General features: G+C 38.4%; 2 protein-coding genes across 2 annotated transcripts; one reads left to right on the top strand and one right to left on the bottom strand.

The window, feature by feature from the left end:
• Positions 1–18,923: 18,923 nt before the first annotated feature.
• LOC133289972 (uncharacterized) lies at positions 18,924–20,466 on the bottom strand. Its single transcript, XM_061488014.1, has 3 exons — positions 20,231–20,466; positions 19,339–20,131; positions 18,924–19,268 (listed from the first exon to the last, which is right to left on the bottom strand). Exons 1-3 carry the CDS (start codon positions 20,464–20,466, stop codon positions 18,924–18,926), a joined length of 1,374 nt encoding a protein of 457 aa, XP_061343998.1.
• A 4,284-nt stretch (positions 20,467–24,750) lies between these two features.
• On the top strand, positions 24,751–26,370 carry LOC133289971 (UPF0481 protein At3g47200-like). The gene has a single exon (XM_061488013.1). The coding sequence runs from the start codon at positions 24,751–24,753 to the stop codon at positions 26,368–26,370; it is 1,620 nt and encodes a 539-aa protein (XP_061343997.1).
• Positions 26,371–27,287: the final 917 nt, after the last annotated feature.

Raw genomic sequence — 27,287 nt, 5'->3', positions numbered from 1 at the left:
ACAAGGGGTCCTCAAGGATCTTCCACCCCAAGCTCACTTACATGTGCAATATAAGTTCAAAAGCAGTTTATCATCATCAGTTCTAAATCAGTCCAATGCAACAGATAATCATGTCATGTGTGTCAATACTAATCTACTGGCTAGAGAAATGTAGGATGTACGTCTACAACCCCACCATAAGTACAAGACGCCGCTTGTATCCACCCCGGATCACCGTATTGTATGACGCCACATACTCAGGCTTACCGTCAAGATGGAACAACACATGCATATTAAAAGCCATTAACACATAAAGCTCAACAGCATTTCATATATCAAAAGCATGTAACACAACATGCATATAACCATACCCCCATGGGACATGGTGGAACCACAACATGGCTAAACCGATGACACGAAAGCTTACCTTGCAAGCTAACACCCAAAGCCAAGAGTCCACAGCTCAAAGTCCAAACACAGAAGATTCACAATCTGTTATGGACCAACAATATATCAATAACATGCACCGCAAGCATACAATATTAAGACAACGCCTTTCTATTACGTTTTACGTCTGAAGGCTTCTCATCAAGCCATAAGCCCTTAATCATATGATTCTGACTTACATTAATTAATTACAGAAGTTCAACTTCCTCAAACTAGGGTCCACAAACCCATAGATCAGTTCTGGATGAACAGTACGCTACTGTTCCTCGCAAACCCAGAATATCCGGATATTCCTCGGGGACATATCCAGATATGCAATATCCAGATATCTCACAGGCAATATCCGGATATCACTCTGAAAATATCCGGATATCAATATCCGGATATCCAGATCCCCATATCCGGATATTAATATCCGGATATTCCACGGCAAATATCCGGATATTTCACGACATAATGCAATTTCTGCATTTCGCGAAGATATCCTTTCAAGGTTCCATTTTTAACACTTTCAACCTTGATCATGCATCTTTAAACTGTTTTAGGGTCATATCACTGTTGGTTACTTCTTTAACTCATTAAACATGCAAAGACACCTCTTTTACTCAACAAAACACATGATCAAGGTTGGTACAACTCACCAAAGTCTAAAACAGAGACAAAGGGTTGCTCTTGAAGCTCAAAACCAGCTCCCAAACTCTGACTTGGAAGAGTGCACGAAAATGCACAACAAGGTGGTTCCTTTCTTCACAAAAATGACCACTTGGAGCTTCAACAACCAAGAACAAAGCCCCAACACTCCAATCCACTAACTCAGCCCCCTCACAAGCTCAACACAGCCACCAACACTCAGAAAATGGTCCCTTTATCCTCACCAACCACACACCTAAGTGTTTCCCCAAGAGAGTGTGTGAAGAAATTCAAAGGAAAAGCTTCAAGGTTTGAAAACTCAAGAGAAGAAGGCCAAGGAACCAAGTTCTGGTCAGCCACCTCAAAACCTCACGCTCAAAAATCTGTTTCCTAGGGTTGTGTGTCCTTAAAGGGAGTATTTATAGTCACTTACTCATTAAACACACAGTATTAGCTTTAATTGCTACACTTAATATTTTAATCCCAAACTTTAGATTCTTAACCTACTCAATTTTACAAGAATTATCATATTTTTCTTATAATTTTCGGAGCACCTTTCCAGTAGGCGATTTTCATAGCCAGTACCGTTTTCTGGCACCATTTCTCATTATTTTGACTTGAAACTCGTTTTACAAGTCCTACATATTATTCTAGTAATTATTATGCACTTATTATAATTTTCCGGGATACTTTTTTGGTACGCATTTATACCTACTAGCAGAACCGGTATCTGCATTTTTCTTCCGAAAAGTGACTTTCAGCATTATTACTCACTTACTATAATTATTAAAGCCTCATAATAATTATTAGGTTCAATTATGGAATCATTTCCTATTTTCTCATAATTTATTAATTAAATTACTTAATTAACGGTGCGGGTTCTTACACACCTCACACTCGCTAGTCGGGTTTAAATGGAGTGATTTTTTATTTTTTTTATATGACGGAAAACTGTCCTAAAGTCCTTTTCCCCTGGACATGTATAAGGTCAATTGAAATTTCTTTCATAGTCCATTATAATTATCAAAGCCTTAGCAATTGCAAACTTGAACTAGACAAATTTTTCAATTAAAGGCACAATTATTACAATAACTAGAATCCATGTTCTCCATCCATATAGACAGACACTCGAGAACCAACTTATTGATATAGTAGCTAGAAGCGGGATACTTCATGCTGAACATTTTCAAAACCTCAAAATAACAGAATTTAGATGATAATTGGAATTTAGGAAAGCAGATATTCTCCCAATTCGCGAAGCATCTCTGCTTGACACTTCAGCATGCGTCCAATGTGTGCCAAGTGTTCTTCCTTCTTGATCTCGGTTGAAGCTGGAACATATTTTAGCTTCACGATAACCTCTCCATTGGTCGTGTCATGGTGTGTCTTCATTCCCAGATCGCCACTTTCCTCAAAGTCCAAGCGCTTCGGAGGACAAACTTCTTTTCCTGGAACAGCTTCATATATAGTCAACATATAAGGCAACATGTCAATGGAATTTGCAAACACGAAATTTTGTTACGTTTTACAACTAAGGGAATGGACTTAAAATTCGAGATGAACTTGGCACATGGAAATTTTGTGTTTATTTATCGTTACTGGATATAATATAAAAATTAACATTCGCATAATAGCTTGAACTTTTTGGTGAAATGGTTGTTAATATAGTACGAGAGTCTCTCTGGTCACAGGATCACGATTTAATTCTCAACATCTTATTTTTTAATGAAATTAAATTAACACAAAGTATAGAAAAAAGGGGAGAGGCCTGTGAAATTACCATTGATGGGCCTTCACTGACCAATAACTTGACCTTTTAGAAGAGATGTTTGCTTTATTGATATAAATCATCCCGTATCTGTATGCTAACTAATTCAAATTTGGGTTGACCATAAAAGCGGTAGAGTTTTCTCTGCTGAATTTTTAGTATAGCTGTGTTTATTTATCTAAATAAATAAGTGGATTAGTACTAAAATTTGTGAATATTCATGAAAAGAGATATAAACAAAAAAAAATAAAAAATAAAAATGGTTGTGAATAAGAATTGTACGTGTTTTACAGAAAAAAATGAAGATCACAACAGAAGTAAAATGCAGTTATTTTAAAACCTTAGATTCCAACTCACCTGGTAAGCGATTGATAACATTGGACTTTGGCGTTGCATAGTGGGGAGTCAAACGACGGGATTTCGGGTCTGGGGAATGGAACTCGTTGTGCCTTGCTTCTGGGGAATCGAACTCGTTGTGCCTTGCTTCTTTATTTGCAATATTCTCCTCCTCCGTCTCACGCTCCCTCTTCTTACCTTGCCTAAAACTCTCCATAGGAGGCATAGTTGATTTTTTCCCTCAGGTTTAATTCCAAGACAGACTAAGACTAAGATGTGCTGTTATTTATATTGTGTACTAGATCTAGATAGCTTTGGGTGTGGACACTAAAAATTGGACCTAGTCATTTAGGTAAGGACTAATTAAAATTAGAGTAAATATCATTTTTGGTCCCTAACAAAAACACGGTCCCCACTTTAGTCCCTTACAAAAAAAAATTAGTCAGTTGGTCCCTAACAAATTCAAAGTGGACCCATTTAGTTAAAATCGTGGTCGCTCACAATTTCAAAAAAGACCCATGTTAGTCCCTCAAAAGGACTAAAATGAGTCCACTTTGAATTTGTTATGGATCAACTGACTATTTTTTTTTTTTTGTAAGGGATTAAAGTAGGGATCGTGTTTTTTTGTTAAGGACCCAAAAAAGTATTTACTCTTAAATTTATTAGCAAGCTGGTTATGCCACTAAAATAGAAAATAGAAAGCCAACATGGTAGTGGTTTTTGCCAACGAAAGAACAAAGACTTGGGCGGTTCATGAAGTAAGAGAAATTTTTTAACCTACTTCTCAACTTGATCTACCTTAACTGTGTCCAAAAAAATTAAAATTAAACTTAACAAGGTTTCAAGATTTTGGTTAAAAGTATACTATACAATCACATTAAAAGTTCCAAATTTGTAAAGGTAATATGATATTATAGTGTAGTATATCGAATTGAACCCTAAAGTTTAAATAGATAGGAAACTGTAACTGCATGAATCATGTGTGTAGATTTTTAATGTAATGTTTTTAATAATATTATCTAATCATGTTTAAGTAGGTGACGTCAATTCAACGAAAGTTAAATCTAAGGCATGTAGGAAAATTTGACTTATACCAAGAGTAATGATGTGTATACACAGATTAAATAATATCACATTTATATTAGCATTATTATATATGTTCAGATCTCAGCCTCATCCATAACAGCAGTTGATATATACACGTCAAACAAAATCCCATTCACATTAGCATTATTAAATTCCTTGTAAATGTTAAAATCTAATTCTAAATAATTTTATGTGTTGCACTTTGTTTCTGAAAATGCAACCGACGACTCTAATAGGTACAACGAACGGATGATTTCTTCTAGAATTGTGTTATCCAATGCATATTCCTATTAAATTATGGTAAATGCAGCGGTGGCCACTATATTAAATTTTTACATTTTACATTATTACGCGAAAATTTTACGGCTCTTATACATGAATTTCATATTGAAAAATATTTGGTTAAAAAATAACAAAAACTTTATTTATTAAGAGATTGAAAACGTGTCAAATAAATACATTTTCATATTTTAATAAAGTAAACTATTAAATAAAATTTTATAACATTAGTCTCTCAAATATTTATATTAGTAATTTATTCCCTTTGAAATTTACGACATCACCGCAATCATCTTTATTAAAAAAATAAAGTAGTGAATAAAAGGATAATTTTGGTTATTTCCAAAAAAAAAAAAAAAGGATAATTTTGGTAATTGCTCTATATCCTTGCGATAACAAATTTTATTGAAAGAGAGTAAATATGATGACACCAAGAAACTACACTTTACAATACTTTAATTTTTAATATATAGAATCATTATTATGCTTCTTCTTTTATAATTTTTCTCATATTTGCATAATTATATTTTAAACTTTAATAGATATTTAAAATTAAATGCAAGATTAAAAGGGATATATATATATATATAATATAGGTTAAGACATGCTGAAAATCTTTACCAGCAAAAAAAAATGATATGCTGAAAATAAAATTGGAATTAGCTAAAAGTTGGATTTACTAAAAGGGTAACAATTGTCATTATATGACATAATATACGTGTGGGAAAAAAGTGGTCAAATTTCATTTCTTAGAGCATGGAATCATCAATTTGTCAGGACCTAATTTCGCCCCTGACTGGCACATAAGCTAAACTAAATCTTACCACCACTTAGCCTGGCAAGCCTAATGTTACCAATATACACATAGATTTATACAATGTTTATAATTAATCTTCTTGTAGAAATAATGTAACAACTCTAGAATATAAGCATATAAATCATCTACACAATTTAAAATAAAACCTTACCTATATAGACCTATGTGTCTAGCTCACCAATGAAAGCCAAACAGACTCCCACAATTAAACAAGAGGAGTGGAATCAGAAGTTAACTCTATAACTGTACTGACAAAAATATATAATTAAGATAGAGGTAAATTGCAATGTAATTCAATGAATAAATAATAGGATCTATAACAAACGAAACATGATAATATATAAAAATAATATTTACTCAAATAATAAACATGAAAAATCCTAAAATCTAAAATCAATTTATACATGTAACATAAATTAATATATTATCAAAAAAAAATATCAATAATGACAAATCTCAAAAGCAACTTTTAATTCAAATTATTTTATATAATTAAAAAATCCACAATTTACTAAAGTAATTTACGTATTTGTTGGGTTGTACTCAAGCAAAACTGCAACATATTAATCATGGGATTCCTACCCGATCAGGCTCCTCACATGTAAATATAATGTGACTACAATACAAGGCTCCCAGCCTGCAATAGACTCCTCACCTATAAATAAATCATAGTGCACCAACACTAAATCCTTGTTCTAATTTTCTACATGAATCATATCATATTGAATCTTGTTTTTTGTGCATTAATTAATATATCAAGTGTGATAGGACATTGTATTTTCTTATTTCTGTTTTGCGTCAAATCTGAAATTCTATTTGTTGTTGTAAAAGTGAAGTAATTGTGTATGGTAAATCTGTCCTGAGTGTGTGAGGTGCAATCGAGTGGGTTTGTGAGATTTGCTTAGCTTGAGAGTGTATCTCAAGGCCTGGAGCCTCAAGAATCTACAAGGGAGTGTGGAGTTTTTATGTGATAGGAGTTCGTAAACTCCTAGATTCGACTTCAGAGTATTCTCAGAGTTTGGAGTAGTGTAGACACTAGGAAGATTTTAGATATTTTGATTCATTGCATGCGAGACGAGTGTTTTTAAAACATCACTCTTGTGACTAATAAAATATATGTGCTACTTTTTCTTTTTCTTTTTTGTAATAATATCTGTGCTACTTTAGTGTGGATGTAGCATCTCATTGCACAAAGGGGTGTGAGCCAGGATATATTATGTGTCTTTTGTCTCTCTGTTTTTAATTCTGAATTTTCTATTTTCGGACTAAAAGTAATACTATTTTTGGTTTGTTATTAACTTAAAAAGTGCTACAGCAGCTTTAATAATTTTGTTTTTCTGATTTCCTACATTAAAGTGTAACAGAAATTAATTGTTTACATTTTCTTTAAGAAACTATATTTTTATTGTAAAATAAAAATTAATTGTTCGCATATCGCTTTCCAATATTTCCATCATTCAATGATTCCATGCATATTAAATTACAATTAAGGTCATTAGGGGCGACCAAACTTTAACCGTGATTAGATTTGATTCGGGATTAATTTTTTAATTATCTCAATGATTAAAGTTTATGAGAATATTCGAGAACCAACTCGCACCAAAGAAATAATCCAGATCGGTATACCAAAAAAAATTAAATCATAAAAAGTTCAGTTGTTGATAAATTAATTTAGCTGAATAATTTGAAAGTTCAATTAGAATTTGACTAAAATGAATTTACCAAAAAAGAAAAAGAAAGAATTTGACTAAAATGAGAACATGGCGAACTCATCATTTATTAAACCGGATGGCGTAGTCCGATTTTAAACCATTACTTATCAAAGTCGTTAAAAATGTATATTTATTATCACGATGCAACTTTAAAAATGTATATTTATTGGCAAAAAAAGTTGTTAAAAAACGTGAGAGATGCTTTTTTTTTTTTTTTTAAGATCGGCTGATAGTATAGAAAATATTTCATACTCATATGACGCGACGTATGATTGTTCTATCTGCTTACGTACCAATGCATCATGCAGCCGTGACACCTCTTTCGCAACCTCAAAATCGGCCGAAACTCCCGAGCCAGCATGTTAAGTTTTACATTTCTTCCTAATTAATTAGGACTTTTTTTTATAGAATTTTTTTTAGCAATAATTCCTAAAGCCCATAATTTAGGGGCTGAGTTAGGACTTAATCACGAGCCAAATATTTTTTTATCAAAATTTTTATTATTTAAAAAATAATATATATAAAAATATATAAATTTAAATGTTTATGAATATAAAATAAATTATAAACATAACATAAGTAAAAATAAAATTTTCAGCATTGAATATTTTAATTTGTTGATTCAAAATAATTATTTTAATACTGTATATATTCAATTTTTTCCATGGATAACAATTTCAAATACCAAAAACAAAGTTTTTATTAGATTCGTTGGATTATTGTTACCATTTTATTGAATTTAATATAAATATTTGTGATATCTTATATTTTTTTGCAAAATTAATGGATATTATAAGTTTAGTTTTATTTTTTTGTTAAATTATTGAATATTAAATATAATATACGCAACATAAATTAAAAATAGTATTTAATATCAAAACGTGTCCTGACATGTCAAAATTTAATATTTTTTAGAATTAACGTGTCAAAATGTCATGTCGTATTTCATAATAATCAGTGTTGCTTTGATGCTTACCAAAAAAAAAAAAAAAAAAAATATATCGCTCTGATGATTAGGCTTACCAAGCTATTTCATAATAATCAGTGGGCCGGTCATGACTCAAATTTGGGTCATGACAAAATCATTCTTTATAGGTTTTTCCCAAACTTCTTAAGTCGGGACTCGAAGTACCGTGACAACTCATTCCCCATTTAAGTATAAGGGCAACGTTATAGGTATACACCTTTTTTATCACGTGTATAATCCATCTTAGGTATAACATCAAGGTCTTTACATGTGCACAACCATCTCTTATCCACCGGAAGGCACTGAAAAACTACAATCAACAACTCTCAACTACCATACAAGAAAAGGCTCAGACGAACCATCTCGACCTGTTCCGCATATCCGGCGGAACACTAGCGTCGTATGTGAAAATAAGATAAAATTCTATTCTCGCGCTGTCAAGATGTCTAAAAATTTTTATAATTGTTAAGCAAGTTTTTTTATTAAAAAAATTATTAGGGTGGCTTGAGGTTTATTCACACATCATGGACCCTAATTGTCTCTTCAACTCTCTTTTTTTAGAAATATTCCAATTAATTCATTGCTTCGCAACTAATCCGATTCAGACAGGTCTAAGATTAAGACTTTAAACTCATCCCAAAGGTATATTAAATGTCTCTTCAACTCTTGTTATTAGCACACACACTTCTCATGTTAATGGTTCATTAAGATAATAAAATTTTCCTTTTCCTATTTAAATAGTAGTATTTTGCGAATTAAAATAGTTAATGAAGCTCAGTTATCAATGATTAAATCCTTAAAATATCTCAATAATCCATTAAATTTTGCAAAATTTGTGCTCAGTCATAAGAGTATAAAATTTCTAAATTGTTAGGTCTTGGATAGACCGTATTGCTATACCGTGAGGTATGCGCTCAAAGATAGTGTATAATCAGATGTATACTAGGCTTATAGCCGATGTCCCAATCACTACGCACAAGCAATAAGCTTATAGCCAAGGGATGAGTGTGTGCACAGTGTGGGCAGTATTCGTAAATAGGTTAGAAGTGTGTACCTGGGGTCCTTAGGCTCTTATTTATCTCGATTACCTTCCTAGGCTTGGGCCTTTTGAGCTCCCCAGATTACATTAGGGTTGAGCTCCCTTTCTGTTGGGATGTGACCCTTATCTTGTGCCCTTTGACTGTTTAATGTTGTTGAGATATTCATGAATCTATCTCTTAGTAGATTCTTAGGTGAGTAGTTGGGATATGATATTCATATCCATAACAGTTGCCCCCCAGCTCGGTATTCTGAGGCTCGGAATGCCGAGGTGTTTGCTATATCATCTCGGATTTGATTCACCCGAGTTCACTCATTTCGGTATTGAGCCTTTGAAAGTTCGGGTCCACGACATTACTCGGAATCACTTTTGCCGAGGTCGTTCACGTGATGCTTTTTGACCTTCCTTGGTATTGTATGTTGAGATCGGTTTTTAACATGTCGAATTCGCCACGAGTGCGACCTCCTTCAGGCATTATTTGTTCTGAGTTTCGACTTCGTTGTGTCGGGCCGAGTTGAAGTTCTTGGTCATGTTACTACTTTCGGCTGCGACCTCATGGTCGAGCTCATTATTTGACCTGCGACATTAAGGCGAGTTTAGAGCTCGGGGCTTGGAGTTTGATCTTGTCGTATCAGCTTGACCTTTCGTTTCAGGCCCTGCTGTGACGGTTACCACGATCCACGTGTTCTGGATCTGTTGGCAGTTTGTGCATCGTGCAGGGTGCGTCGTCCTGACTATGTGCAGGTCATGATTGTGCTTATTAAATGCATGTAGGAGTGATTTTACCATTTGGCCCTTAACTGCTCAACCGTTTGGGGTCCTTTCATCTTCGTGCCTGTGGCTCGTCTCCCTTTAAATACCATTTTCAAAATGGTATAGGATTTTTCTCCTGGCATTGTCTTCATCGAGTGTTTCCTCTCTTTGTTGTTCTTGGAGGTTCTCATTGAGTTCGGGACTTCTCTAGCTATTTCCCAGTTGCTTCATTCACCTTTTATTCAGGTACTCCTTCCTCCCCTCTTTGTTTTTGCTCAAACGCTTTGGTTCAGTTATCACCTGTGTTTCTTTTTGATTTGAGTTTGGATTTAGTGGTTTATTTCCTGTTGTGATGCTGGGAGAAGTTTGTGTCTCCTTTGAGTCTTTGTTCGAGAGTTTTGAGGGAGTTTGCCTGTGATTTTGGGACTTGAATATGAATATTCCCAGCACTTCTTCAGGTCCGGCTTCTGGCCGAGGTGGTGAGGATGACGAAGAAATAGTGAAACAACTGCCTCGATCTGTGCAGTATTGGTTTTATGGGAAAGAGTACACCGAGGAGGAGAAGCTTCGACAGCTTCTCTGCGGTCCTTGAGGAGGTCGCTGGAGTTCCCGAGGTGGACGCAGTAGAAGAAGTCGGAGAGGAGGGGGTCATCAGCCTCAGCTTAACTTCGGCATTAGTGGTCCTTCTCTAGCCTCGAAACCTTCAACGGGTGGGTCGAACGTTTCTCCTGACCCGATTCCTTTATCCTACATTCTACCGTCATCCCAGGTCGCCCGTTGTAACACCCCGTATATATCCGGTAATGTTATCATACTATCGTATTAAGCTGTGCTAAATTAAAAATGCCGAATATCTTTTTCTTTTCAATTATGATGTCATTATCATTACCAACTTGATTATTAATCAGTTAATAAAACATCGCTTGTACGTACATTGCAATTTAACAGCTACCTGAAATACCTCATGATATAAAATAACATAAGTGTGTCTCTAGCCACGGAACTACAACACGTAGGCCGGACCAAGTAGCAGTTTATACAACTCAACATAACAGTACTAAGAACATAGTGGCATGGACAACTCCAATGCTCACCCAAATAAGACAACAAAGCCTAACATCAATCTCAACTCAAAACATAAAGAGAAAAAAACATAAACAGCAGATATATCCAGCACCCAACATATCAGCATATAACAGCAATATCATCAACTAAGCTCTGGCCTCCTGCCGCCAGAGGCATCAGCCCCAAACTACCTGAACCTGAAATAAGCGTCCCCAAACGTGGGGTGAGATCTCTAAACAAGAAATCTCAGTAACACTAGGGGTCCTCAAGGATCTTCCACCCCATGCTCACTTATATGTGCAATATAAGTTCCAAAACAGTTCAACAATATCATTTCCAAAATAGTGCAATGCAGCAGAATATCATGTCATGTGTGTCAAAGTATAATCTACTGGCCAGTGAATGTAGGAATACGTCTATTACCCACAATTATAGCACAAGGAACACTGCTTGCACCTCACCCCGGTCTCACCATCTAGTATGTACCATATACGCAGGCTCATCGTATAGGTGGAACACCACATACATATCAATAAGCTATTGCACGATTCAGCTCAAAAGCATTTCAATATATATCAAAGCATGTAACACAATATGCATATAACCATTCCCCCATGGGACAACATGGCTAAACCGAGGACACGAAAGCTTACCTCTCAAGCTAACTATCCAAGCCAAGAGTCCAACCAATGCTCACAGCCCAAACACAGCAGAATCACAATCTGATATAGACCAATAACATATCAATAAACATGCACTACAAGCATACATCACAAAGACAACACCTTCTCTTACGTTTTACGTCTTTAGGCTCCTCACAAAGCCACAAGCCCTTAATCCATTGATTCTGACTTAGTCCAATTAATACAGAAGTTCAACTTCCTCAAACTAGGTTCCACAAACTCCTGAACATCATTTCTAGATGAACAGTAAGCTACTGTTCCTCGAAAACTCAGAATATCCGGATATTTGTCGGGGACATATCCGGATACCAATATCCGAATATCAAAAGACCCCATATCCGGATAACATATCCGGATATCAATATCCGGATATTTCGCGACAGACAGCAGCTTTTGTATTTCGCGAAGATATCCATCCAAGGTTCCATTTTTAACACTTAAAAATGTCAAAGCATGCATTTTTATTCTGTTTTAAGTCCACATACCAGTTGGTTACTTGTTTAACTCATTAAACATACCAAGACATCAACTTTAACCCATTAAACTCAAGATCAAAGGTGGTAACACTTACCCAAGGTTCAACCAGCCAACCAAAGGCGCTCTTGGAGCTCACAAGACAACTCCAAGGTACTGACTTTGTAGAGAACAAAAATGGACCAACAAAGATGAGTTCTTTCTTCACAAAGGTGACACTTTGAAGCTCAAAATGCCATCACCAAGGTTTCCACAACCCAACTCTCAAACTCAGCTCTCAAACCCAACAAAACAGGGACACCAAACTCAGAAATGATATCACTCACACCTCACAAGACCAATCCACACAACGCAATAGTGTTTTGGTAGAGAAATCAAGAGTAAAAATGGCTCCTTTGGCTCAAGAGAGTGAGGGAAAGTGAAGGTGGCAAGGCTGACTTCCAAGACTCATAATTTTCACGTAGGAGGCAGCTAATATGACCTAGGATCATGTGTCACTAAGCTTATATAGTCACTTAACCAATAAACACACAGTATTAACATTAATTGCTACGCTTAGCATTTTAATCCCAAACTCAGGATTCTGAACCTACTCAATTTTACAAGAATAATCATATTTTTCTTATATTTTTCGCAGCATCTTTCCGGTACGCGCTTTTCATAGCCAGTATCAGTTTCTGGCACCAGTTCTCATTATTTTAACTTGAAACTCGTTTTACAAGTCCTATATATTATTCTAGGAATTATCATGCACTTATTATAATTTTCAGGGATACTTTTTCGGTACGCATTTATATCGACTAGCAGAACCGATATCTGCACTTTTCGTCAGAAAAATGACTTTTAGCATTCTTAATTACTTACTACATTTATTTAAGCCTCATGATAATTATTAGGGTCAATTATGGAATTATTTCCTAATTTAAGATAATTAATTAATTAATTTTCTTAATTAACGGTGTGGGTTCTTACACCCGTGGTCCGAGGTCCGTTTTAGATCGGATTCCTCCCCTTCAGTTGGATGATAGTTCTTCCAGCCTTTCTTCATCCGAGTTGGGTTTTCCAGAGTTGCATACCCCTTCTGTTTTTGGCAATTCGGCTTCAAGTCGGATGCCATTTGTCGATCTAATCAGTAGTTCTGATAGCTGCATTCCGTTTTCATGGAGTCTGCGCTCGTTTCCATCCGATCTCGAAAGTACGAGATCGGATTTGGCTGATTTTTGTACTAATCCTCATCCTTCGTGTTCCGGGACCATAGCTATGGAAGATTCTGACGTCCAAAATTGTGTTCTTTTTGAGATACCCCACATGCGATCTATGATGTGTCCTGCCGACGTAGCCCAACTTCCAGTTGGAGACCCCAGTGGGGTGGATATGCTCCCAGCAGGTGATCATCCGGTGTGTGCGGGTCCTATCTTGGATGAGCCCCATTTCTTTTTCTTTTACCGGGATCTGATTACCAAGTTAGGGATTCGGTTTCCCTTCACCGAGTTTCAGGTGACCGTGATTCGTAGACTTCGGATTGCGCCTTCACAACTTCATCCCAACTCCTGGGCTTTCATCCGGGGTTTCGAGCAAGTGTGTGCATACCTCTGTCTTCCTTGTACAGTTTTCCTTTTTTCCTATTTCTTTGATGTATATACAGCCCGGACCGGGGCCGAGGAGAAGGAAAGGAAAGGTTGGGTTACTCTTCGAGGTGCTCCGAACCGGGGTATTTTTATCCCCTACTCCCAATCTTTCAATGGTTTTAAGGACGCCTACTTCAAGGTAGTGGCTCGGTCTGACTGCCTCCCCTGGTTTGCCTCGTCTTGGTTAGACGGAGGGGATTTGGCAGGTCAGTTTGAGCTTTATTGGACGCGAAATCATTATCAACTGCGTCCTAAAGACTATGCTACTCCAGGAGTAGCTCTTTCCGAATTCGATGATTGGTTATGCCCGTGAGTATGGCATTATCGATTTGAGTCGGATTGTAAATAAATTTGGAGAGGATCTCCTTTGTGAACTTGGTATGCGATTCTCCTTTATGACCTATTTCCGACATATTTCATGATTTGGATTCTAAACTTAGACTCTCTTTTGCAGTTAGCATGACGAGTGCTGAGTATAAAATTTTTTTGCCCAAGAAGTCTCCTCTTATAATACCGAGGTCTCGAAGAAGCAACGGGTTGATGCCATGCTTGGCAGCAGCTCGGTGGGCGGTGAGGTGATTATAACCGACGTTTTTTCTCCTTCCTCCTTGCTGCTTCCTCCTCCCTCAACCACTCCTCAAGGGACCCTGATTACTCTAGAGCCTGGGGAGTTGTGGAGGGTCGGGGTTTCTGACCGGCTTAGGGCCGCCCTGAAGCCTCCTCTGGAGCTCATTGGTGGCTCGGGCTTGACTTTTACTGTGAGGGCCTTGCTGGTGCGGTTGGAGGAGGACTCTTTGAAGACCACTTCTTTACTTCAAACCTTCCAAGATCTCAATCAGAGACTCGATTTGTCTGAGGCTTCCAACTTGTCCCTCACTATCAAGGTGGGGGAGCTGAGCAAGTCTAAGTCCGATCTGGAGATCAGGGTTCAAGAGTTGTCCTCCGAGCTAGACAAGGCTAAGAAGGATTTGGAGTCGGCTACTGCCAAAGCGGATGGCTTGAGTGCTGAGGAGGAGGTCCTCTCAAAGTCTATGGCTGACAAGGATGCCCAGATTCAGAGGCTTCAAGCCGATTTTGAGGAGGCTAAAGTCGTGGTCATAAATGCTGCCACCCAAGCCTTTGACAATGTCGTTGTTCAAGCCCGGGTTTTGAACCCTGGCCTCATTACTGATGGCATGGATGTGGCATATGATGTAAAGGATGGCACTATTGTTCCTGAGACTTCGGATTCTGAATATGCTGATGAAGAGGAGACTGAAGCCGAGGTTCATGTCGCTAACTCTCCTCGTGCTATGGAATGAAGGGGTCGGAATGTTGACTTTCATTTTGTACTTTTGTTATGGGGCCTTTGAGCCCCTTTTTTATTTTATCTGGACATATTTGCTGCTTTAGGTCGGCTTTGATATTTTTTGCACTGGTTTTATTTTTCCGAGATCGTTGCTTTGCTTCACCTTTACTTATATGTTCGAGGTTCTTTTTCGATCTCGTATCATTCGACTTGCGATTGGCCGAGGTTTCATTTAATTGATCTAGGATTATTTTTTTGTTCGTCGACAAAATTTTCATTCCTTTGTTCGATCGTGAAGCTCTTATGGCTTCAATTACTTGAATAGAAATCGATACGCATTGATAACACAATTGAGGTCACTGCTCATTTTATTTGCATTTCAAAGGAAATCTATTTACAAGGCCGAGCTTAAGAGCTCGTTTTATTTTCTTCGAAATAAATCTACCTACTGACTGAGCTTAAGAGCTCGTCTTATTTTCGTAGAAATAAAGCTTAAGAGCTCGTCTTACTATCTCGAAAGTCAGACTTCAAGCCTAACTATAGTAGACCTTTAGCTTGTCCGCGTTCCAAGTTCTCTTTACTGGTTTCTTAGAGATAGTTTCCAAGGTGTAGGCTCCATTTCCCAAATTTTCCTTGATTTTGTAGTGGTCTTCCCAGTTCGCGGCGAGCTTTCCATCTCTGGCATTCTTGTTGCCGATGTTGGCTCTTCTTAGCACCAAGTCGCCGCTCTGAAATGACCGAGGTCTGACCTTCTTATTGAATCTAGTAGTTACTAGGCGCTTTGCCATCATATTCTTATATCTGGCATTCTCCCTGCATTCATCCAATAGGTCAAGTTCTATAGTGAGTGCCTCCCTGTATTGACCTTCAGTTCCTTGTAATCTCTGTACCCTCCTCCAGGATGGTTCGCCGATTTCTACCGGAATCATGGCCTCGCACCCATATGTCAGCTTGAAGGGGGTTTCTTCAGTGGCGGATTGGGTGCTTGTCCTGAAACCCCACAAGACGAGGTGTAGTTGTTGCACCCAATTTCCTTTGGCATCGAACAACTTTTCTTGAGCCCGTTGATAATCACCTTGTTAGCAAACTCGGCTTGTCCGTTGGTCTGAGGATGTTCCACTGATGCAAACCAATGTGTGATCTTGAAGTCGGTCATTAACTCCTGGAACTTTTTATCAGCGAACTGTGTTCCATTGTCTGTGATGATCTCTACAGGAATTCTGAATCGGCTAATCAAGTTTCTTTCAAAGAATCTTTGAATCCTGGCTGAGGTAATGGTGGTGAGGGGTTTGGCCTCGATCCATTTGGTGAAGTAGTCGACTGCCACTATCAACCACTTGAGCTGTCCTTCAGCCGTGGTGAAGGGTCCCAACAGGTCCATCCCCCATTTGAAGAATGGCCATGGTGCCGTGATAGTTTGCAGCTCTTCAGGGGGTGCTCGAAGGATGAGTGCGTGCTTCTGACACTGTTCGCACCTTTTGACGTGCTCCTTCGCGTCTGCCTCCAAAGTAGGCCAGTAATATCCTGCCCTCAGTGCCTTCCTAGCTAGGGCTTTTCCTCCCATGTGATGTCCATTTATGCCTTCATGGATCTCGGCCAACGCATATTTAGCTTCATTTTTATTTAGGCATTTCAGCATGGGTGTGTAGAAGCCCTTTTTGTATTGTTGCCCTTCTACTATGGTGAAGCAGGCCGAGTTCTTAACAAGTTTTTTGGCCTCTTGTGTCTCGTCTGGCAGGACCCCTTTTTCCAAGTAGGCCAATATTGGCCTTATCCAATCCTCAGCCGCGGTTATAACCATGATGTAGGTCGGCTCTAAGATGCTTTGCTGTGTCACGGTTCGGTGATTTCCCAATCCATTCGAGCTAGCGAGCTTTGACAGGATGTCCGCCCTGCTGTTTTCATTTCGGGGTATATACTGGATTATTACCTCGTCGAATTCGGCCAACAGCTCCTTGACTTGTTGGAGATATTTTATCATGAGAGGTCCCTTAGCTTGATATTTTCCTTCAACTTGTGAAGTTACCAGTTGCGAATCACTGAGGATTTTTATCTTTCTTGCTCCGTGCTCCTTTGCTTGCACAATCCCTGATATGAAAGCCTCATATTCATCTTGGTTATACGAGGTTGGGAATGCTAGGTGAAATGAATGTTCAATGGACACTCCCTTCGGGCTTTCAATTATTACCCCAGCTCCGCTGCCTTTAGAGTTTGAGGATCCATCGACGTATATCGTCCAGAGATCTTCATTCCCTTCTCTATTTTCTTTGGATGGGGTTAACTCCAAGATGAAATCGGCCAGCGCCTGAGACTTGATTGCCTGCCGAGGTTGGTATGAAATGTCGATCTCGGAGAGCTTGACAGCCCAGTTAATCATCATCCCAGCTAGATCCGGCTTGTGTAACACTTGCCTGATGGGCTGGTTGGTTCTCACGACTACTCGGTGCCCTTGGAAGTAAGGTCGGAGTCTCCTTGTCGTGATAAGGAGAGCCAACGCCACCTTATCGAGCTTCTGGTAACGGAGTTCAGGTTCTTGCAGCGTCCGGCCTACGAAGTAGATCGGCTGTTGTGATTTGTCGGTCTCCTTTACCAAAGCGGCGTTGATGGCCTCTTCGCCCACAGAAAGGTATAAGATCAATGTTTCTCCGGGCTTGGCTTGTACAATATGGGGGGGTGGCCAGGAAACTCTTTATATTTTTAAATGCCCTTTTGCATTCTTCCCCCCATCCGAACTCTGCGTCCTTTTTAAGGAGCTTAAAGAAAGGCAAATCCTTTTCTGCTGACTTGGGCAGAAATCTTGTTAAGGCCGCAAGGCGACCCGTGAGTTGTTGAACTTCTGTCTTGCTTTCTGGTTGCTTCATCTTGAGGATGGCCTTGCATTTGTCAGGGTTGGCCTCAATTCCCCGGTTGGTGAGCATGAAGCCCAAGAATTTTCCAGCTGGTACTCCGAAGGCGCATTTGGCCGGGTTCAATATGATCTTTCGAGCTCTTAGTTGCTCGAATGTTTCCCTGAGGTCGGCTATATGTGTAGTTATATGCGCTGACTTGATGATCATGTCGTCAATGTACACCTCTAGGTTTCTTCCAATTTGATCTTAGAAAACACGGTTCATCATCCGTTGGTAGGTTGCCCCTGCATTCTTGAGGCCAAAAGGCATGATGTTGTAGCAAAAGTTTCCCTTTTCCGAGATGAACGAGGTCTTCTCGTGGTCATCGGGGTGTAGTGGGATTTGGTTATACCCGAAGTATGCGTCCATGAAAGATAGTAGCTAAAATCCTGACAAATTGTCAACTAGCTAGTCAATGTTTGGCATCGGGTACGAATCTTTCGGGCAGACCTTATTGAGGTCGGTGTAGTCCACGCAAATTCTCCACTTCCCACTCGGTTTCTTCACCATCACCACGTTGGACAACCAGGTGGTGTATTTTATTTCCCTTATGAAACCGGCCTCCAACAGCTTCAAAGCCTGACGTTGGTCAGATCCTATCTTCCTATTCTTTTGGGACACTGGTTTTGATCCCGGGTACATAGAGAGCTTATGACAGCAGAAAGATGGGTCTATTCCTGGGATCTCCGAAGCCTTCCATGCGAACACGTCGAAGTTTTCACTTAAGAAAGCAGCCAGCTCCCTTTTGAACTCGTCCTCAAGGCCCTTCCACCTTAGTGTGCCCTTTTCCTTCCTTCCTAATACTGACGTCTTCTAGCTCTCCTTGGGGTTCTGGACGAGGGGCTTGGAGCTCCTCCCTTATGTCCAGCTCCACCAAGTTTACTTCATTTCCACATGGGTGTATAGATTGGTCCTTACCACCATGATTTTTGTGCCGAGGGGGAGAGGACAGGCCTCCTTGATTTACTCGTAGGGTCTCATAGTAGCACTCCCTGGATTCTTTCTGATCCCCACTTATGGGGATAACTTCGTTCTTTTCCCCCGACATCTTCAGGGCTTGATGCTTGGTGGAGATCAACATGTCTCAGTCGTGTATTGTAGGTCGACCAATGATCACATTGTAGGACGACTCGGTGTCTACTACGATGAAACGAACCCTTCCAGCACGGAATGAGTCCTTCGTCCCTAAGGTCAGCTTCAAATCAATGTAGCCCTTTGGGGGGGATGACACTCCATTGAATCCGACCAGCTCGGTGATGCATGGTTTCAAGTCCTTCTCGTCCGGGTTCATCCTTTGAAAAGCGTCCCAGAGAAGTATATCTGCCGAGCTCCCGTGATCAATAAAGATTCTCTTAACCCGGCAGTTGACTAGCACTCCAGTGATCACTAAGCCGTCAGTGTTTCCGGGTACAACCATTTCTAGTTCCTCCTGAGTGAAGAACAATCTTGGGGGGGGTAGAATTTATGGCTTTTCCTTTGAAGGTTGGCCTGTCTCTTACTGACATAACCTCCTTCAGGTACTTTCTTCTTGCGTTGGACGTGTCTCCTCCTCCACCCAGAGCTTCGCTTATCACATTGCACTCAAATTCGGCTTCCTGAAAAACCTCATATTTATCTTCGACCTCTTTGCCCTTTGTAGGGCGGTCTTGTCTCTGATCCTTTCTATCCTTTCTCTTCGGGCTCCGACTTAGGCTCCGGCTTCTCCGCCTTCGCTTATTATTTTTCTTGCCCTGAGTTCTGATGATGTATTGTTTCAATTTCCCATCTCTGATGTGTTTCTCGATGGCATCTCGGAGGTCCCAACAGTCATCCGTGATGTGACCGTTCTGGTCATGGAAAGCGCAATATTTGTTTCTATCCAATCCACTCTTGGCCTTCAGGGGTCGAGGTATCTCGACATTGCGCATTTCAGTCTGGGCCACCTCTTTCCATATCCTAATCCTGGACATGTTCAAAGGCGTGTAATCATCATATTTGCTCCTTGGGGATCGGTTATCCGACCTATTCTCTCGAGTGTCCTTTCCCTTCTTCGCCCCTCGTTGATCTCGGTCTTTGTTTTTCTTGCTTGGACTCCTGTGATTCGGGCTTCGACCTCTGGATTCCCCATAAGCCTTCTGCATGTCCTCCACGTCAATGTACTTGTCCGACCTTCGTCGGAACTCCTCCAGGTCATTGACCGGGTTCTTGTAAATTGGCTTTGCCAGTGGAGAATCGCCATCTAATCCCGAGATGATCAGATGCAAGTGTACTGGCTCAGTTAAATTCCAAACCTTTAGGGCGGCATCTTTGAACCTATCGAGGTATTTCCTCAATGATTCATTCTCCTTTTATCAGATTCTTCCCAAGGCGTAGGCCGGCATTGGATGCGCCTTGCTTGTTGCGAAATTCAACCAGAAAGTTCGGGCTAGGTCCTCGAACGAGTCAATCGAGTTCCTGGGAAGCCTGGTTATCCAGGCCATTGCCTGGCCTGTTAACGTCGTCGCGAAGATTCTGGCCTTGATAGGTCCAGTTATCCCATTGAACAACATTTCGGTCTTGAAAGCCTCTAAATGGGCCTCCGGGTCTTGACTTCCGTCGTACGGTGGTATCTTGGCACTCTTGAATCTCGGCGGTATTGCCAATTTCATGAGCCTTTCAGTGAATGGGCTATCGTTAAGGAGATAATTATCTCCTTGGTTGTTGACTGGTCCTCCGCCCTCCTAGTGGTTGTCATGGCGGGGATTCTGCATATTTCCTTATGCCGTGGCCGCGTTTTGATGTTGTGGCTCATTAGCCTGGCCTGCGCATCCACCTCGGCCTGCTCCTCCAGCTCGTCCCACAAGGTTTTGATTTCGTAGCTCAGCCTCCAGCGCCTCCATCCTCTGGGCATTCAGCCCTTGTTGAGCCAAGAATCTGTTCTCCATCTCCTGCATCCTTTGGAGGATCGCATTCATGGCCACAATGGTTATGTCCCTGGATTGTTCACTATGTGGAGGTGGGCGCACTGAGTCCGCTGTCGTGTTGGGCTGGGTTCTGGAGGGCAGTCCTTGAGTGCCGACCTCGCTGGCCTGGACCTCTACTAGCACAGGGGTCGCGGCTGATTGGAGCTGTTCCAATGCAGGTTGGTGTGACGGCATACCATAAGGCTGAGGCTGAGATTGGTGTGGCGGCATTTGGGCAGTGCTGGACGTCGAACGGGTGTTCGTCATTGTGGAATAGGAATCGAAATTTATCGTTCCCACATACGACACCAATGTTAGGTCCTGGATAGACCGTATTGCTATACCGTGAGGTATGCGCTCAGAGATAGTGTATAATCAGATGTATCCTAGGCTTATAGCCGAGGTCCCAATCACTGCACACAAGCAATAGGCTTATAGCCAAGGGGTGGGTGTGTGCTCAGTGTGGGCAGTATTCGTAAATAGGTTAGAAGTGTGTACTTGGGGTCCTTAGGCTCTTATTTATCTCGATTACCTTCTTAGGCTTGGGCCTTTTGAGCTCCCCAGATTGCATTAGGGTTCAGCTCCCTTTCAGTTGGGATGTAACCCTTATCTTTTGCCCTTTGACTGTTTAATGTTGTTGAGATATTCATGAATCTATCTCTTAGTAGATTCTTAGATGAGTAGTTGAGATATAATATTCATATCCATAACATAAATTAATACAATTTTTTAACTCAGTAAAAATATAGTAGTTAAATTACTCATCCAAAAAAAGTTAAAGAGAAAAACAATATAGAGATACAAAAATCATCACAATTCTTTCGCAGAAACAATATCAGAGAAAAAAAAGTTACAAACTTAAAATAAATAATCTCATTAATAACATTTTGAGCTTTTAAAGTAAACTGTATATTTAAAATAGTGAAATCCAAATGAGTAACTGTCAATAAAAAATGAGTGAAATGAATTGATCCCATTAAATTTTATAATAATTATTAAATATCTTAAGATTTTAAAAATTTAATTCATAAATAATTCTTAGTTTTATAATTGAAGTCAACTTGATTTAGAATTTTTATTTGCAGCCTTTTTATAGACGCTAAAGCTTTACAATTTATTCAAGAAATGGAAAAGAAAGAAAAAAGGTATTAAGAAGTGTCAGTGGTGGACCCAAATTTTTTTATTTATATTTGCACATTTACTTATTCCGTTCGAATTTTAGACTTAATGCCAAGACAATAACATTGTAACAATACATGATTTAAAGTGTGATAGTCCAATTCCTAAGGAAATTGCTTCTTGCCGTAACATACATTAGAGAAATAATGATAAAAAATAAACAACCAAAGGAACTAAATACATAGATTACTTAAATAAGAGAAAAAAAAGGAAAAGACTTGGCCTTCTTGTCGTTTTCACATAATAAAATATTAATTATTTAACGTACTACATTTAAATTACATATATACAAATATAAAAGGTTTTCGATTTGGTCCCTCTTATCACCAGAGTGATCATCTTTGTATTGTCTAACATATTTCCTTCACTATCCAACGTCGCTGACTTCTGAGTTTCCTTGATTTCAATCCCTATCTTACGTGTTTATGTCTGCATTTGCAGTCACCTGCACATGAGTAGGTCCGCCATTGAGAAGTGTGTTTCTTTTCTAACATCATTGGAAAAAAAAATAAAGGTTTAAATTTTTGATGAAAAAAATGTGTGCGAAATATTACAAAACATTTTATATCAACTCACATTAATAAATTTATTTTACATTATTTTCATAAAACTATTTGGCGCATGTACTAAAAAAATGAATAGTTTGTAACAAATTAGTGATATGAAATTACTAATTTTGGTATCTTATTTCATAAATTTAGCTGGACAGATAATTAAGAATAAAAAAAATATCTAATAAATAATAATGAGTTTTTATTTATTTATTTTTATTTTTTTGGGGATATATTAATTCATTACTCTTGCAAAGCGACTATGGTGAAAGCCAAATATTCAAAAAACAAATTTTCGCCCATACCATTATTCAAACGATCACTTTTATTTATCCACGTGACCTGGCACCCATGGCTAATAATGGTTTAAAAGTCGGACTACGCCAACCGAAATAAATAAATAAATAGATAAATAAATAAATAAATAAATATATATATATATATATATTTATATTTAGGAGAATGATATACTTATCATCAAAAAAATTTATTACCGTTACAATCAACTTAATTACCGTTGATTTCTGTCAATCTAACAGTTATACTTTATTTTAAATTACTGGGTTGTACTTATTAAATAATTATTAATTATCAATAAATTATAACCGTTAGATTGACGAAAATCAACGGTGATTAGTAGGGGTGTTCATCAACCGATCCAAATCGATTCAAACCGCGATAACCGAACCGAAAAATCGATAACCGAATAAACCGAAAATCGAAAAATCGAAAACAGAAAAAAACCGCAAATTTTTTTCCCTACTTGGGTTTTTCCCTAATCATAGCCCAAAAATTTCTAAATCCAAGACCAATTAATCCATCAATTAAACCCAAGAAAAAATCTAGTCACATCTCATCAATAAAATTTTATCTTTGTAAACCTTCATATCTCATTGCAAAAAAAAAAAAAATTATATTATAGTTTATTAATGCTTTTGTATTTAAAAATAAAATAAAATTACAAAGCCAATATATACAAAGATGTAATTTGCACAATAATCAAGAAATAAATTTTGGGATTTTTGAAAAACCGAAAATCGATCCAATCCAAACCGAAAAAAATGGGATTAGATCGGATCGGATTTGAAAAAAAATCCAAACCGAATGCATGATTATATGATCACACCGAAAAGATTGGATCAATGATTTTTGCTTCTAAAACCGATCCAATCCAGTCCGCAAACACCCCTAGTGATTAGATTGATGGTAAAAGTGATAAATATTTTTTGTGATAAGTATATCATGCCCCATTTATTTAATAGGAAAAAAGTTGTTAAACTCATAATTGATTAAACCGGTTGGCGTAGTCCGACTTTTAAACCATTAGTTATCAAAGTCGTTAAAAATGCATATTTATTATCACGATGCATCGATAAAAATGTATATTTATTAGGAAAAAAAGTTGTTAAACTCAAATCATAATTGATTAAATAGGTTGGCGTAGTCCGACTTTTAAACCATTAGTTATCAAAGTCGTTAAAAATGCATATTTATTATCACGATGCATCGATAAAAATGTATATTTATTAGGGGAAAAAGTTGTTAAACTCATCATTGATTAAACCGGTTGGCGTAGTCCGACTTTTAAACCATTAGTTATCAAAGTCGTTAAAAATGCATATTTATTGTCACGATGCGCCGTTAAAAATGTATATTTATTAGGAAAAAAGTTGTTAAAAACGTGAGAGATGCTTCTTTGAAGATTGCTTTATAGCATTAAATTATGAGTTTTATATCAGTTATGTTGTAGGAAAAATGATTATGTAATGTTATAGAGATTCGTTTTGCGTGCCGTAATTTTTTTTTTTCTTCAAAAAATATGGGCCAACAAAATGTTGTGTGTATAAAAAAATTTGTTGTGTCATGTTAAATGAGAAATGAAAACCTTTAAATTATTTCATACTCTTATGACGCGGCTTTAGATTGGGGTATCTGCTTACGTACCCATGCATGATGGATGATGCAATCCTGACACTTCTTTCAGAAATTGGGACAGTCTCATTATGTGTATTTAAAGGGGTATCTTAGTCGCTTAGACTCATATCAGCCAGTGCTGAAGCTATAAGTTTCTGGTGTTTGAGAGTGTGGCTGCTTTTGCTGATTCATTATTGTTACATCTTTCTTTCTTTTTGTTGTTTCTCTTTTCTTACCTCTTCCTTTTCCTGTTAAGTGGTTCGTAATCATTGCCCTTTGAAGAGCTAGCTATATTTTTTTTCCTTCTTTCTCTCTGTACCCATTTGTCCTAGCCTAATAGCAGGACATGGCCGCCATAGCAAAGGAAAATGATAAGAGAGATAGTACACAGGAAAATGATGAGAGAGATTGTACACAGGAAAATGATAAGAGAGATTGTACACAGGAAAATGATAAGAGATGGGCAGATTCTGTATTAACGATGGTAAGATCTGTCGACAGTCCTTATGGTGGTTATGTTCAACCATGTAGCATTTCGATAGTTCCAGAAGGACTTGAAGAATTGAATGAGGATGCTTACGTGCCAAAGGTTGTCTCCATGGGACCCCGATACAGGGGAACCAAGGAACACTTGGTGCTAATGGAAAAGATAAAATTGCACTGCATGTCGTCTCTCCTTCACCGAAGTAAGGGAACGACAGCACCGCTATGCTTGGAGGAATGCACCAAAGCCATTTTGGAATTAGATGAAGTAGTTCGAGCAAGCTACGTAGTTGACATCAAACTCACCAGGTACGAACTCGCCCAAGTTATGTTAGTAGATGGGTGCTTTTTGCTAGAGCTTCTCATATCAAAGAATTCCAAATTGAATAAAGATCTAAAAAGCCGCTTGGAGCCTGCTGGTCCTGGACCTGAAGTGATAAAACACGAAGAGGTCTTGTCCGATCTTATACTGTTAGAGAACCAAATACCGGTTCTCGTTCTCCACGAGTTGTCTCGAATACTTTTCCCCAGCGAGTTCACAAAAAAAGATAGTGTGGCCGTAATTAATGGTCTTGCCTTGTCTCTATTAGGCCTCCAAGAGTTTCCCAGCCCTGATGATAATTCCCCTCACCTTCTTGAACTCGTCCACTCTTCCATTGTGAAAGGTAAGGAAGTAATTATACAACCTGAGGAAACTAAGCCATATATGTCGCTAGTTGTCAAGAATCCTGGGGAGGTGAAACTGAAGCGCTGTGCTACAAGGCTCCAAGCTGCTGGGGTTACTATCAAACTCCCATCCAGATATACAAACCCTGCCAGTTTGAAAGGCAACTCTTTTGGTCGTATGCTTGGGAATATGTTTGGGGCTAAGCAAGTTGATATGCCTGCAGTACTGGAATTTAAAAATTTGGACTTTGACATTAAATTCAATGAAGGTACACTAGAAATTCCACAGCTGCATATCACAAAAACAACAAAAGCCAGGTGGCGCAATGTCATTGCTTGGGAGCATTATAAAAAGGACTGGAGGAATTCTTCCATGACACGACGACAGATAGAAGCTTCGTATCATGGCTCAACGGCTCTGACTTTCAGCTACTCTGCATTGTTTTTTAATGGATTGATCTGCTGTGCCGCTGATGTTCAACTTCTTAAGGACAATAATATTATTGTGGATCATTTGAAGATGAAAGATCAAGATCTGAAGGACTTTTTCTTTGCCATCTCAAAGGGAATTGACCATGAAATGTGGGACGCGAAAGGTACTCAACTTTTTGATGATTTGAACAACTACTCGGCAGCATATCGCGTCATCCGAAGCTGCAAAATATGGTGGCATAATTTCATTCCCTATTTCGCAAAACAAATAGAAAAGCTTATTAAGTTTATGAAGACCGACTACAACTTTGTTGCTGTAGTGTTGTCCGCTCTCGCTATTCCGCAAACTATTTATGCAATCGTCTCCTATTATCAACACAAATAATTCCTGCTCACCTGTTTCGCCTTCTTGTCTCCTCATTATGAAGCCCGACCACAACTTTGTTGCAATACTACTGGTGTCTCCTCTACCTATTCTGCAGGCTGTTTCTGCAATTTTTGCCTATTTTAATTAATTAATTCCTGTTCATTGGTTTCGTCTTCGTATTTGTTATCCTTTTGTCTGCAATGGTGAAACCATTGTTTATTATATGGCCTTTAAGTAATTTATTTGTTTATTTTCTATCCTTTTTTATGGAATGAGGAAACCATATTATCTATTGTAAGTCTTTGACTCTGATATATCCGCACCGGAAGAAATTTTCAATAACAATTCATCCATAGAATCGATGTATATATGATTAATAAAACATCAAATGAAAAACTAACATTCAAGAATAAGGAATACCTACTTAGGCCATCTGATCTATAGAATAAATTTGAGTGAGTTGTTCCTCCTGCTCAGGTCTATCTCTCTGTGTCCTATACTGAATAAGGCAGCCTTTCTTGCAATAGGAGCATAACTCTAACCCTAGTGTATAGGCTACAGAGGTGATCAAACATAACTCTAGTCAAGTGTGTCTGATAGCTCCACTCATCACAAAAGTCCAATTAGATACCAATGTTAACATTGTGCTACCTAACTAAGCCCAGTACCAATAGATGCCAAATGTAACACTCCGTATATATCCGATTTGTTATCATATCATCATGTTAAGCCACGCTTAATTTAAAAATGCGGAATATCTTTTTCTTTTCAATTATAACGTCATTATGATTAACCAAGTTGAATTACTTAATTCATTTCATAAAACATCCCCTGTATGTAAATTGCAAAAGACAACTAACTGAAATACCTCATAACATAGATCTGAGTATCTAAGTCACGAATCTACAACACGTAGCCCGGACAATATCCTAATA

This window comes from Gastrolobium bilobum, unplaced genomic scaffold, assembly GCF_033153095.1.
Source record: "Gastrolobium bilobum isolate Gb01-03AN ecotype WA unplaced genomic scaffold, APGP_CSIRO_Gbil_v1 utg147330, whole genome shotgun sequence".
Lineage (NCBI taxonomy): Eukaryota > Viridiplantae > Streptophyta > Magnoliopsida > Fabales > Fabaceae > Gastrolobium > Gastrolobium bilobum.
Note: the sequence above shows the minus strand (reverse complement) of the source record. Positions and strands in the feature narration are given on the sequence as shown.

What these genes read in the sequence shown, in the direction of transcription:
- LOC133289972 (XM_061488014.1), bottom strand. Translation starts at nt 20,466, where the DNA reads ATGAAATTGGCAATACCGCCGAGATTCAAGAGTGCCAAGATACCACCG. An exon ending in GACCTAGCCCGAACTTTCTG is followed by an intron (nt 20,132 to 20,230) that starts GTTGAATTTCGC and finishes ATACCTCGATAG; the next exon opens with GTTCAAAGATGCCGCCCTAA. An exon ending in ACCTGAAGGAGGTTATGTCA is followed by an intron (nt 19,269 to 19,338) that starts GTAAGAGACAGG and finishes TTCTTCACTCAG; the next exon opens with GAGGAACTAGAAATGGTTGT.
- LOC133289971 (XM_061488013.1), top strand. Translation starts at nt 24,751, where the DNA reads ATGGCCGCCATAGCAAAGGAAAATGATAAGAGAGATAGTACACAGGAA.